Source organism: Haplochromis burtoni, unplaced genomic scaffold, assembly GCF_018398535.1.
Source record: "Haplochromis burtoni strain Fernald_Lab_line unplaced genomic scaffold, NCSU_Asbu1 Contig_648, whole genome shotgun sequence".
NCBI lineage: Eukaryota > Metazoa > Chordata > Actinopteri > Cichliformes > Cichlidae > Haplochromis > Haplochromis burtoni.
The window spans coordinates 1-13553 of NW_024583009.1; the positions used below are offsets into that span (position 1 = coordinate 1).

The 13553-nt window shown below is 41.8% G+C and overlaps 2 protein-coding genes across 3 annotated transcripts; both read left to right on the forward strand.

Moving 5' to 3' along the window:
• The first annotated feature begins 840 nt into the window (after positions 1 to 840).
• On the forward strand, positions 841 to 5538 carry LOC102306609 (E3 ubiquitin-protein ligase TRIM39). The gene is made up of 10 exons (XM_005949311.3): positions 841 to 1057; positions 2149 to 2383; positions 2985 to 3351; positions 3473 to 3568; positions 3663 to 3896; positions 3985 to 4132; positions 4218 to 4244; positions 4339 to 4403; positions 4557 to 4679; positions 4968 to 5538. Exons 1-10 carry the CDS (start codon positions 1042 to 1044, stop codon positions 5367 to 5369), a joined length of 1713 nt encoding a protein of 570 aa, XP_005949373.1. The 5' UTR covers positions 841 to 1041; the 3' UTR covers positions 5370 to 5538.
• A 2561-nt stretch (positions 5539 to 8099) lies between these two features.
• On the forward strand, positions 8100 to 13294 carry si:dkeyp-74b6.2 (cerebellin-1). 2 transcript variants are annotated; one of them, XM_005949310.3, is made up of 4 exons: positions 8100 to 8319; positions 9237 to 9849; positions 11646 to 11765; positions 12758 to 13294. In XM_005949310.3, exons 2-4 carry the CDS (start codon positions 9544 to 9546, stop codon positions 12953 to 12955), a joined length of 624 nt encoding a protein of 207 aa, XP_005949372.1. In that variant the 5' UTR covers positions 8100 to 8319; positions 9237 to 9543; the 3' UTR covers positions 12956 to 13294. The 2 variants fall into 2 exon arrangements, with proteins under 2 accessions (XP_005949372.1, XP_042070984.1); XM_042215050.1 differs by lacking the exon at positions 8100 to 8319 and adding an exon at positions 8336 to 9140.
• Positions 13295 to 13553: the final 259 nt, after the last annotated feature.

Here is a 13553-nt window from a genome sequence, read left to right on the forward strand (position 1 = left end):
GATAGCTTTGGTGTGTACCAGAGTAGCTAGAAGTTTTTAATTTCATGTGAATTGAAACTAAACTAAGAACAGAGAGAACACACCTCTGAAAAAGCCAATATTGGGAAATATTTCCTTTTTTTTCCCTAAGCGCTGATAAAACTTTGTGCAGGACACTTGATAAATGGCACTTGCAACATCATGAAGTTAGTGTGCACACTAAATAATAATTACTAATATTAATGATTAACTTCAGATTAATGCACAATACGCATCATTAATCTGCAACTGAGTCTGCTGCAACTGACAGACACATCGTATGATGGCACACAGAGAAGGACCAACGTTCCCTCCAATGTGTGACTGAGCCGGGGTGTTCTGTTTATTCTTCTCTCAAAGATAAGATGGAGCTCTACAAAACCGGTTTGGCTCTCTGAAAATCTTTCTGCAACTCGGAGCTGATAAGCTGAAGTTGCCACTTGCGACCTGACAAAGCAACAAATCTGTGATGTGCATGCTCATAGACGGCTCCTCCTCCTCTGCATCGATTTTCAAGATCCGAGGTTAAACGAGCTGCGGGTGCAAAGGCGAACTTGTGTCATGTGACAAAAATGCAAGTTCGTTAAAACTAAAAAGCATTTAAGTTTGTTAACCTTCTATGAATTACACAGAAAAGAAGAGAAAACTATTCTGAACAATATTATTAAATTGTATTTACTGAGATTTTACTGTAAGTAGTTACTGTGACAGTACTTTTTGTTTTATTCTAAATCATTATGTTTAATCAATATAAACATGTGATAGTCCCTGCTTTAACCTCTGTTTGCTCAATCACTGCGCCTTATTTCTTGCTATGGATGACCTACAGTGGAGTCAGCAGCTGAAGCTGAAGAACCAGAAACACCAGACTGACTGCAAAACCTGCGAGAATGAACTCGGGGAGGAGCTCGTGTAAATGATCTCAGCACAAACAAAGAGCACCTGTGAGGAGTATTTAAGTGTCTGTAGGCTGAATGTGAAGTACACAGTACGAGCTGCATCTGTGAGGATCGGGCTGCCAGCATGTCCACCCAAACAGGTACAATGTTATTATTATTACACTGCAGAAACTGGAAGATGAAACTGTAAACTGTGACAGGAAACAATGTATACCAAGTTGAGGCTTTTCTTTAAATGTATCAGATTACTTTTACTCAAAAATGTAGTTACTGAGTTATAGTAAATGGCATGAATGGTTAGAAACATGTTTTAAAACAACACAACAAGAATGAGCTACTTAATCAGTCGCATTTAGGTTTTTAAGGTCAGTTTTCTACAGGAATCTACAACAATCTGTCTGAGTTTCAGTATTTTATACTCATTGGTAAATATAGAAAATAATTGTGCTGGATGGGTGATCCCTCTGTGGTGTCTTGGAACAATGAGCAGTAAGAAGTCGAACAATCAGCACAGGGAGCTTAAAACGACTGAACCTGTCCTGAAAAATTTGCAAAGTATGATTCAAAGCGACATATTGCACTAAAAGTGGAAACAAACTAGTCTGTTAAGTGTAAGTGGTGTCAGCCTCTGTAACATGGCACACTTTTATTGCAGTATTCACACTGAGTATTTGCAAAAGTGCACTTTGTCTTGATTTTTTGTTGGTGCAACATGTTGGAATATTTGTTGGAAACAAATAGTCAGATTTAGGTCCCCTCTAGACGTCTTCGATGATGATCTTAAAATCCATTCTGCAGCTTTTTTGGCTGGTAGAAACAGAACCAGACGTTACATGATCACAGCTCAGTTAACACCATTAAATGAGGTTCATCTGTAGTTTGCAGTCTGTGTTGGGACTTTTTATTGCTCTGTTACTGCGAGCTTTCATTCCTTTTTGACTCAAAAACAAAAATGGATGTTTTAAATTTAATGAAAGGATGGATAAAGCAGCAGTTTCAGACTTCAAGTTTTCTATTTAAAGTAGACAAAAACAATCCACAGTCTATTATCTTGAGCAGACATGTGATGTCACATATTTGACACGTGATTCAAAACAAATCAACCACAACACAAAAAAAGAAAAAGGCTGCCAGGATCTGTCAAGATGTTAAATATACTTTTGAACTATGCCTCCAGCTACCATCTGCAAACAGGACAGACAGGACTGACTCTTTTTGTGGTATTTTCCAGTGACAAACATGGCCTCGGTACCATTGGAGAATCAGTTCCGGTGCTGCATCTGCCTGGACACCTACACGGATCCCGTCTCAATCCCGTGTGGACACAACTTCTGCCTGGATTGCATCGAAGGCTACTGGGACACGAAGGACAAGTCGGAGTGTCCGCTGTGCAAAGAGACGTTCAAAGAGCGACCGGAGCTGAGGATCAACCGAGCTTTTTCCGACATGATTGAATTCTTCAAAAGGTCTGTTTTACTTCCATACTCTTTGTGTCCCAATCCCAGTATCTTTATTGCCATTGTACAAGTGCAACAGAAGTGAGGGCAGTAATGTACGGTGTTAAAAATAAATAAATAGCAATAATAATATACAAAATGAGAGACATACAGTAAATGTGTGTACACCAGTCCCTGCATTCACGATGCTGAATTAGAATTAATTTCTTAAAACTGCTTTAATTGTGTGTGGTTTCATGGCTGTGGAGTAGGAAGCAGATCCAGGATCAACTGACCAATCACGTTGTCTGCCCATTTAGTTAGCATTAGCCAAGAAGTTAGCTCTATTAAAAACTTTCACAAGGAAACCGACATATCTTAATTTGGCTAATATCCAACCTAACTTGATTATAGAGCCTTACTCTACCTTAAATGCCACATATATTGACCATTACCTGCAATGTCACATACAGTGCATGTTTACACCATGTCCAGCTGGCTATGCATTGTGTTTCTGGCACACCAGAGTGTCCCTTAATTTGAATTTATTGTCTTGTTCCGTTTTGTGTTCTCTTCCAGATGGCAGATATATTTGAATATATTCAATGATATTTAACATTATCTTCAAAAGGTCTTTGTCACCCACACTGATGCATGGGGAGGACGTCCAGCCCCCGGCACACCAGCTATCAGACCGTGAAGACGTGCCCTGTGACGTCTGCCACGGGAACAAGGCGCCGTCGGTGAAGTCGTGTCTGGTGTGTCAGGCGTCTTACTGTGAGATTCACCTCGTGCCTCACCAGAGAGATCCAGCGCTGCAGAGACACCGCCTCACAGATCCAGCAATCTTCAACACCAGCCACCTGTGCAGAAAGCACAACAAGCCCCTGACGATGTTCTGCAAGCAGGATCACACACCCGTGTGCTCGAAATGCACAGAGGGCGACCACAAGCACCACAAGATTGTCCCCATGGAGAAGGAGAGCAGGAGGGTGAAGGTGAGGGAAAAGCTCCTTCCTTTGCCCTGCGTTTTTTGGGAGGGGGGGGTTCCTGAGCTCACAGATTTTTGTGCGTTCTTCTTCTCACTGTGTCATTTTTACGTTGTTTGATCTTCTCCAGATGACTCTGAGGGAGACAAAGTCCGACATCCAACAGATGATCCAGGACAGGCTGAAAAAAATGGAAGACATCAAAAGTCCAGTGGATCTAAGCAAAGTAGGTCGTTGATTGGTTCAAAAAGTCAGGCTTGCAACCAAGTAGTTCATTTATCAGTTTATTTATTTATCTAGTTGATCATTTTAATCAATAGAGGGCCACAGAGAGAGAGATCCAGAGCAGTTCTCAGATCTGCAGCATGCTGATAACCGCCATCGAGAGGCAGCAGGCCGAGCTCGCCAAGGATCTCGAGGAGAGGCAGCTGGAAGCCGAGAGGAAAGCTGAGGAGCTGCTCGAAGAGCTGGAGAAGGAAATCCACGAACTGCAGACGAGGAGCAGCGAGCTGCAGCACCTGGAGCTCACGCGGAGCTCGCTCCACCTCCTACAGGTCAGATTTATCTGCTGCATTTTACCGTCTCTCTTCTGCATCCGCATCTTAAAGCTGGTGCTCACAAAAAGCTCCCTTCTGCTTTTAGAGTTTCCCGTCTCTGAGCAGGCTCCCGGCCACCAGAGATTGGTCAGAGGTGGCAGTGCACTCTGATAACTCCCTGGGGATGGTCAGGAGAGCCGTTTCTATGCTGGGGGACATGTGCCAGGAAGTTGCAAACAAACTCTCAGCAGAGGGTGAGTAACCCTACAGTAACATGGACAACAAATCATTGTAAAAAATAAATATATTATCTGATTCTTTAACTTCTTTGTCATGCAGAAGTGGACAAGATGAGTGCATATGCAGGTATGATCACAAATATATAGTTAGCCATTTTTTCCTATAAATTTATTTGAGCTTCATCAGTACCTGACCTGCTGTTTGCTTCTTGTATCTGCAGTCAATGTGACCCTGGATCCCGAGACAGCTTCAGGCTGGCTGGTCCTGTCCCCAGATAAAAAGAAGGTATCAGCCTACAATCACTGACTCTATCACGATAACAGTAAACACACTTAGATGGACATGCTGATTTTGTAAGCTTTTTATGCTCAAGTGGAGAAGGAGATTCAGAATGAAAGTTTCTTTGGCAGCGATGATGAGCCCATTGTTGATCCTCAGGTGAGCCTCGCCAGCCAGAAGAAGAAGACTCTGCTCCCAGACAGTCCCCAACGGTTTGACTCCTGCGTCTGCATTTTGGGGAAACAAAGCTTCACATCTGGAAGACGCTACTGGGTAGTTCAGGTGGGATCAGGATCTGAAAGTCATGTCCTTAAGAAATAGAAAAAAATCCAACAAATACCAGAGATGCTTCTAGCCCTTCAGTTGATGTTTTTGCATTATATACTGTATTTACATGTATGATTGCACAATTTAATAAATCTCTTCACCAATGTCCCATTTTCTTAGCAAAATATAAAGAAAGTAATGTAGTTTTCAACACAACTGGGGGGGAAAGCTATTATTCATAGTGGTTATTATTTTCTCTTCCTCTTGCTTTTTCCATCTAATTCTTTGTACACCGTGTTTCAGGTTGGGGATAAAACAGACTGGGATCTCGGTGTGGCCCAGGAGTCCATCAACAGGAAGGGTGCCATCACAGTTCGTCCTGAAAACGGTTACTGGGCCATCTGCCGGCGAAAAGGTGGCAGTCTGAGCGCCTGCGCCGGGCCCTCGGTCACCCTCAACCTTCACGAAATCCCCAAGAAAGTCAGCATATTCCTGGACTATGAGGAAAGGTCGGTGTCCTTCTATGACGCAGAGGCAAAGACTCACATTTATACTTACGGCGGATGCAGCTTCAGTGAGCCTCTCTACCCGTATTTCAACCCCTGTGTTCAAAGCAACGGGAGAAACGTGGCCCCGCTGGTTATCTGTCCTCTCGAGGGAGGTGTCAGGGAAGAACAGGACACAGGCATCGATTTAACCGTATGATGTGACGCTAACTAATGTTTTAGATCTCATTCCTGTGCTTCCCCTAGATCAGGGGTGTCAAACTCAAATACACAGTGGGCCAAAATTCAAAACTGGAACAAGGTCGCGGGCTAACGTTAATATTTATTGAAAAATATCTTCCTCCAGATTTAAGAATGAATCTCTTCTTATGGACTCAAACAAGTTTTGCTGAAAAACTGAATGTGGAACAAGCAAAGCTTAATACTAAACAATATATATATTAGCTGTATAATACCAGTAGGCCAGCTCTAATAATAATTTGGTATGGCTTCGCGGGCCAAATGTAATTAGGCTGTGGGCCAAATTTGGCCCGTGGGCCAGAGTTTGACACCTATGCCCTAGATGATTAAAATGGTTGTTCCTACAGAAACCACATGTCACATGTCTGAGTTAGCAGGCAGTCCAGCTGGAAGAGGCACTAACACTGTAGTTTGAGTCTCACGCAGGCGTCTTTGTTCCACAGGTGATGTGAACAGTGTGCACAATGTTATTAAGCAACCCTGCCACTGGCTAACATAGCAAGTTACTTCTGTTTGAGTGTGCAAACCCTAGCATAACCTGTAAGATGGGAGTAAGTTTTGCTCTCTCTGTCATGAAGTGTGTGCAAAGTGGGTTTTTAACTTTTATTATTCAAATCTTCACAAAATACTACTAGACTAGTATTTACTGTACTTGGGATGCAAAAGTTGAAACTGAAAATAAATTCTAGTTTTTTGGGGGGGAAAAAGAAAAACAAACAAAACTCAAATATGCGTTTTTGGGTCCTGTTATTTTGAAGGAAGCTGATTTGTTGTCTATTTTAATGTGAGGTCTAAATAAGCTGCACCTCACCATTATATTCATTATGTATTATGACACACACATCAGGCTTCACATAGAGGAGAAATCCAGCTTTAATGTTTGAACATTAAGGCCTTGAATTAGTATTTGTTTTTTGTATTTTTCAGACGTTGTTGTTCAGATGTTCTATGTCATCAGACAGGTTTGTCAGAATATACGTTTTAATTTTTGGTTTCTTCTAAGGCATACTGAGACGTTCTGACTTTAAAAACTCTTGCATTTCATCAGATTTGTGCTGAAAGTACCTAAAGCTCACCCTGAAACATATCCTATATCAGTGCCCTGACAACAAACTGAACAACTTACTTTCCTGCACTTGCACACAGTAAAACATAAATCCCGGCACCTCAGAACACACACAGATCACATCAACAGAGGGCCCTATGAGTGCATGATCCAGAAGGCCTCATAAGAGCTCAAACATGCTTTAGTGCTTCCTTTATTACCTCCTTAGAAACACTGAACCATATGACAGAGATCATCCACCATCAGACCCATCATGCAAACAAAAAAATGTGCACAGGTCATATAACAGTTAGTTAAAAGTTTATTTAGACCCTGTTAACAGAAAAAGGATTAAACAGATGTGGTGTGTGTTCAGTAAAAAAAATTACATCAAACAGTAACAGAGTATTATAAATATTTAAGCGATTCTGACGTCAGAGCACAGTTCTGCTGGATGTGAGCAGACGTAAGTACTCGGCATCTTTATGGTTTTGTTCCTCCCTCCTATAATTGTTGCTCTGCTCATTTTACTAGGCCTGGGCCCTGTTCTGAATCACAGTGAGCAGATCCAGATAATGGAAAATACCCCGAGTATGCTGAACCTAACATTGACGATCAGGATAAGCGGACACACAAAGCTGGTTATCAACATGATAAGTTAACTCAGTGTTTCCACTGGGCAGGTGTCAGTATGTGACCAATCACAAATGGTGGTGTAGAGGTTAAACACACAATGCGGACTGAAAGACAAAGCTGCAGCGTGGGTGTGTGTGCGAGGAAAAGCTCTGCGCAGTAGTTTAGTATTAAAAACAGAATGAATGTGTGAGCGCTTTAAACACTTTGGTGAGAAAGACTGGAAGAGCGCCACTATGCTAACACATTTTAGCTTTTTGGAAGGCAGGAAAAAAAGGGAAAAATACAAACTGTGTAAATTAACGTATCTCTCTAACAGAGCTCTCTCATTTGGACAAAGCACAGTCTGATGGATTACAGTAAAGTATGTAATTAAATTAATGTCGAGCAAGTTTTACTTTTTATTCTCAGCTGCAGGCTTGAGTGTCTTTAATGATCTGAGAGTAAAGAATAAATGTAACTCTCTGAGTGAATTAGATCCACAACTACATAAAAATACTGCAAGTACCTGCTCTGTTTTAGGATATTTATGGAACAATAAAGGAAATAAAACCAGTAAAGTTGGGAATAAAGATGTGTCTATGAATGTTTATTACTGATGCTCATCGGGAAGACATCAACACTTTAGATGCTGTTAAAAATTTACACCCACTCAGAAGTCTGAGGAATCTTCAGGGATGGTGATTTTCTGGAGCACTGGTCCATCAGTAGGCGGTGATTTCATACCTCTTGATCTCTAATCCGAAACATACCCTGTTCACAGCATAAGTTACCATGGCGATATACCTGTCTAAATTGATGAATGTTTAAAAGGGGGAAAAAGCTATTTGTACCCGCTATCACCCATTAATAGTCATTTACTAATTAAAAAACAAAACATTTTTTAATTATAGCAGGGATACGCGTGAGTTCGTGATGAATCCTTTAAGTCCCAGCGCATTTTCTGTAATATCTGAGGTTAGATGAGAAGGAGGGAGAAAAAGGTAGAGTGGGGGTGGGTTTGAGGAACAGTGAAAACAGAAGGATGGCAACGCTCGTGATGTGATTAAACGTCTGCTCGAACGCAGGGGTCCCCTGGAACAGAGATGTAGCGAGAGAGAGAGAATGAGAGAGAGAGAGGGGGAGAGGAGGAGAGATAAAGCTGAAGGTGAGTGTGAAACGAAGCTCTAACTTTACTGAGCCAAGCTGGCTTCTGTATGTTGCTGCAGGAGCAACGCTGACGACGTGAAAGGTGGGTGATGGAGCATCTGCAGATTCTTTCTTTGAGGGTCACTCTTGTTAGAGCGATTGTACTTTTTATCATTGCACTTATTGTCTATGCTTTTGAGGATTTTTCGGAGCAACATCTCTAATGTGACACAAGGAAATGCTAAAAGGTTCTTTTATAGTTTATCAAAGTACTGTCTGAATTCTTGTGTTTGCTTCTTAAAACAGTGGCTTTTTTGATAGTAAGCGTGTTTGTGTAAAGGAATGCAAGTGCAAAGAGAGAGACAGGGATTAAATTGGAAAGGTGCACGAGGTGAATGAGTGGGAGTATTTACCCACAGATGGCCTCTCGGCGGTGGGATTGTGATAGTCCGCTGTACCCCCTCCTGAGTCCAGCTGGCGTCGCTCACGCGGGCCTCTTCCTGGCCAAAGCATTACCTCATCACTTCTATTTATTTTCTGCTTCAATACAAAGCGGTTTTCTATTAATATTCTCACCGTTTAATTAAGCGGCGATGTGGCAGAGCACCGGGATGGGCTTTTTATTACATTTACAGCAGTGCGGGTTTGATAGACTTTAACTGTGCTGAGGCACACAACTTTTCTCCAGCAGCACCGTGCTGTGTTTTCAGCCTGTTTTCAGTCGTCATGTTCTGTTATTAAAACGCAGAACAAGAACGAGGATAGTGGTTTTTTATACTTAATATTTTGATGCATGAACTTGTTTTAAAGGGCTAAACATATGTAAAAATGGTGGATTCTCCAACAGTATGGGTTGTTGAAGCAAACTAGGGGCAGGAGTCACCAAGGTTCAGGTTTTTTAACAGCTGTTGCCATTGTTCACCAGTAAGTTTATTTGCAAACTAAAGATGATCAGGTCGTCCAGTCATATTGAGATTCGTGCAATGTTTTCATGTGAATAACTGTGTCACTGACTCGCAGGCCTGAAGCTTCAATCCAGTCTGGACTTCTGACTCAGCACACTTGGCTGATGGCCACTCCTGCCCTGGTGTGAGGGACCGGACGCCACCACTTATTCCGCGCATTTATGGACTTCCTGTCAGTCGTAGTAAGCCAGCTGAGGAGTCCCTGAATCGTTTAATCTCCAAAGAGATGAGACAAAGCCCTGGCTGATGTTTTCTTTCCAGGTGAAATTATGACCCTGCTGGTAAAGTGAGGTGCGCGCCAAGAAGAGTCTCGCTAAAGAGCTGTGGTGACCATTCTGCAGTAGAAACGCGAAGAAAAAAAGATGTCTTGTCTGTCATTTACCCCTGCACTCTACCTTGATGCCCACTCCGTCTTTGTCGTTGGACTGCTGCTGCTCGTCCACCGGGGGCCCTCCGAGGTCAGCTGCCAGAATGACACGGAGCCGATCGTGTTGGAGGGAAAGTGTCTGGTGGTGTGCGACTCCACCCCGTCGGCGGAGCCGTCAGGTAATGCCCTGGGCATGTCAGTGAGGTCAGGAACTGGGCGGGTGGCATTTTCGGCCATTCGTAACACCAACCACGAACCCTCAGAGATGAGCAACCGAACCATGACCATCTACTTTGACCAGGTGGGTTTTAAGGCTTGTTTTTGGAAAAGTGTGGTGCAAGTTAAGGTTTTGGTTGAATTTCATGAGTTCAACCAAAAATGACGCTTCTCCTTCTGCTGCACTCTAAAAACGGTCAACAGAAACTTAGGTTTCAAAGGACATAGACCTCATTTTGTATTGAATCTGGAGAGGATCCAAATCCAGGACACTGCAGGCAGAAAGCTAGTATTTTATTTTAAAAAAAATATCCAAAATGTCAAACAGAAGTCCAGTCAACACAGAGCAACATGCGGGGAAGCATAGACACTGTGACAAAGACTGAGAGCTGATTAGGGAATGGCCAACAGGACAAGGAAGGACAGTAAACAAAACTAACACAGGAGAGGAAAGAAAACAAACTTTCAAAGTAAGACAGGAAACAACCAAAAAGGAATGATACAGAAATTAATGCAAATATTAAATGAGCATCACACAAGGAAACAGTGCAAAGGAAACATGCATTTGTTTGGACACAGAAAGATGGAAACCACTGACGACACATTTGTATACCAGACCAGATTATCTTTGTTTCAAAATTTCCAACTTAAAACTGAGGAAGCTTTTAAATAAGTAAAAGATAAAGTGTGTCTAAACCCCCTAAATTAATAAATTTAAATAAATAAATAGATGTATGTGTAGGTCATTCAGCCTCTGAGCTTATGTCCCTTTGTGCACAGGTGAATTTTCATAGTGGAATAAAAAAGTAAAAATATAAATAAACTGCAAACCTGGGACAATAGGTCTCAACTAAAAACTAAAAACCTCTGTGTAGAATCTACGTCAGCTCCCTTATTTGCAAAGAGCCACCACAGCAGATAGCTCTGCATGTTTGATTTGCCAGATTTTTACACCAGATGCACTTCCTGATGTAACCACAAAGAGATTTGTGTCTCCACCCAGGACCAAACTGAGATTTCTGGCTTGTTAGATGTAAACCTCCTTCTTCTTTTGGCTGCTCCGTTTAGGGGTCACTACAGTGGATCATCTGTCTCCTCCTCTGTCTCCATCTCACTCCATCCTTACCATCCTCCTCTGTCACACCAACCCTCTGCGTGTCCTCCTTCACTACACCCACGAACCTCCTCTGTGGGCTTCCCTTTCCCCATATTCATTCCCTTTGTCCCCTATCCCTCCTCTGCACAAGTCCAAACCATCTCAACCTTGTCGTTTTAATTTTGTCTCCAGCTTGTTAGGTAAACCACTACACTAAAGACCTCTATCCATATACATAGAAATAGCAGGTCAGCAGGCAAATTTTGCAAGTTACATTTTGCATGACTTTCAGGACTCTCAAATAAGACTACAAGAAACAGTCGATAAGAGAGGAGCATTGATGTCTGTGAGAAAATCTCATGCATAGACAGTTTACTGAGAAACCAATGTGGTGAACTGACCAACCAGCCAGTTTTATAATAACCAGAACAGACTGCCATCGCCATTTATAGATACAGCCTCTTCTGCTGTTACTAAACTTGATTTATTGCCATCAAAGTCCCCAGTTACTGATCACACTGTACAAACAGAAAAAAGGCCTTCACAGAAAAGCACTATTACGACGGAGTGACTGACTGCCAGTTCTCTCCCTCCTTTTCTTGTTCTCATGCGAGGACGAGCAGACCAACTTTCTTGTAAAAGAGAAACATTAGAAAAATTTAGGTCAGAAAAATAAGAATAATAAACCACAGTGGAGGCTCAGTGAAAGATTATGGATTACACATTTGTGGCTAGTTGGTTGGTTGAATTTGTGAAACTCTTTGCTTCTCTCTTTTCCTTCTTAGATCATAGTGAACGTTGGCAGCCATTTCGATCCAGCAACAAGCATCTTTGTGGCACCCAGAAAAGGAGTCTACAGTTTCAGCTTTCATGTTGTCAAAGTTTACAACCGGCAGACGATACAAGTAAGAGCAAAAATGTAAAAGCGTCACGTAACACTGAACGGATCTGTTTGTTTCTCAAAGAAAAGTTAGACTTATTGCTGTTCTAAGGTTTGTGAATTAACAACAGACAGAGAGGTGCTAAAGTCTGGTTCTTCTGTGATGTCCACACAGTACCAGATGAGCTGGGACCTGAGAAGTACTGACAGGAGTCCCAGGAAGGGGCAAATCTGAGAGTCTGTTTAAAAACAGCTGTAATTCATTAACCATTACTGTGAGGTTTTTGTCCCACCCCTTGAATTAAAGCTGGAAGTCTGCTCTTCAATTTAAAATTGATTCTACTGATGTATAGACACACAATCATCAAAACTGCATCAGCGTCCAAACATACCTGATTCTGTTTTACATGCACTCATTCACATGGCCACTAAAGGTTGTGTTCCTTTAACCTCCTAAGACCTGAACTCTTCCACTGCATGCATTTTTAATTTCTCTTTGATATTTGGGCTGATTGGGACCTGATGAATGGAAAAACAAAGAATTACCAGATTTTTTTTTTTACCTGATTTTTGTTTCTAAGAAAAATGAGAGCCACATATGAGGATATTCGTTTAAAATTTTGATAGAACAGTATCAGTATAATGTCCTCTTAAGTGGATATCAGGCCCATGTAGAGCAAAATTGAGTATTTTGATCTAAATAACCCAAAATGTGACGTCCACATATCTGGATGCCAGGTCCTAGGAGGTTAAAATACAACTATAAATAAAAATAACATCTTTCACTCACTTTCGCGATTGCGCTGTACGACAAAAATGAAGTCGCAGTTGTACACATCACATTGAACTTTGTGCCTCTGCCTCCAGAGTTGAGGACATGAGTGCAGTTTTACTTCTTACTGCTATTTTAATGATATCAGTGCAGAGAGAATAATTCACAGATTATACAGAGGAAGAGTTTCGGGACACTGTCTTCTAACCAAACTTTCATACAAATCTTACATCCTGCTTTCCCAGGTGAGTTTGGTTCTCAACGGCTGGCCTGTGATCTCAGCCTTCGCAGGCGACCAGGATGTGACCAGGGAAGCTGCCACCAATGCGGGTCTGGTGATTATGGAGAGGGGGGACAAGGCTTACCTCAAACTGGAGCGGGGGAACCTAATGGGAGGGTGGAAGTACTCCACCTTCTCTGGGTTTCTGGTGTTCCCGTTGTAGGGTTGACTGAGGTAGGATTATGAGAGCTGGTGTTCTGACCATAGTCACAGGTGTGGAGGGGAGGGCGGGTGTAACATAAAGAGTTCTTTGTTACTTTCACAGCCATCAACACAAAGGAAGAGGAATTAACTGATACATTGAACTGCACTGACGCATCTTGATGTGTATCGATGAATTGGTGAATTCACCTTGCACCAAATAATCTTGGATGTATTTTCCATTTCCATTGCATTTTTATGGCTTATTGTGTGTTTTTCTGTCATTAGTCTGTGGTTGCTTGCAGTTTTCCTTTTAATGCATGAAATAAGAAATGGCCAATAAAGAAAATAATTGTGTCTACTGACTGCATCAATCTATTAGCACTAACAAATTAATATTTTCAGTGCTAGCTTGCCAAAATGCTTTATCTCAGAAAGGTACGAAGGAGAATATGATCCAAGATACTTCACTTTCATTAAAATGTTCAGTGTAGCACTTCATTGTTGTCTTAAGTATACAGACTGCTATAATAAAGAGGATTGACAAATTTGGGCAAAGTTAGCAGTATGCAAGCTTGCTAGCTAGCAGACATACAAAGATTAGATGTTTTGTGAAAATC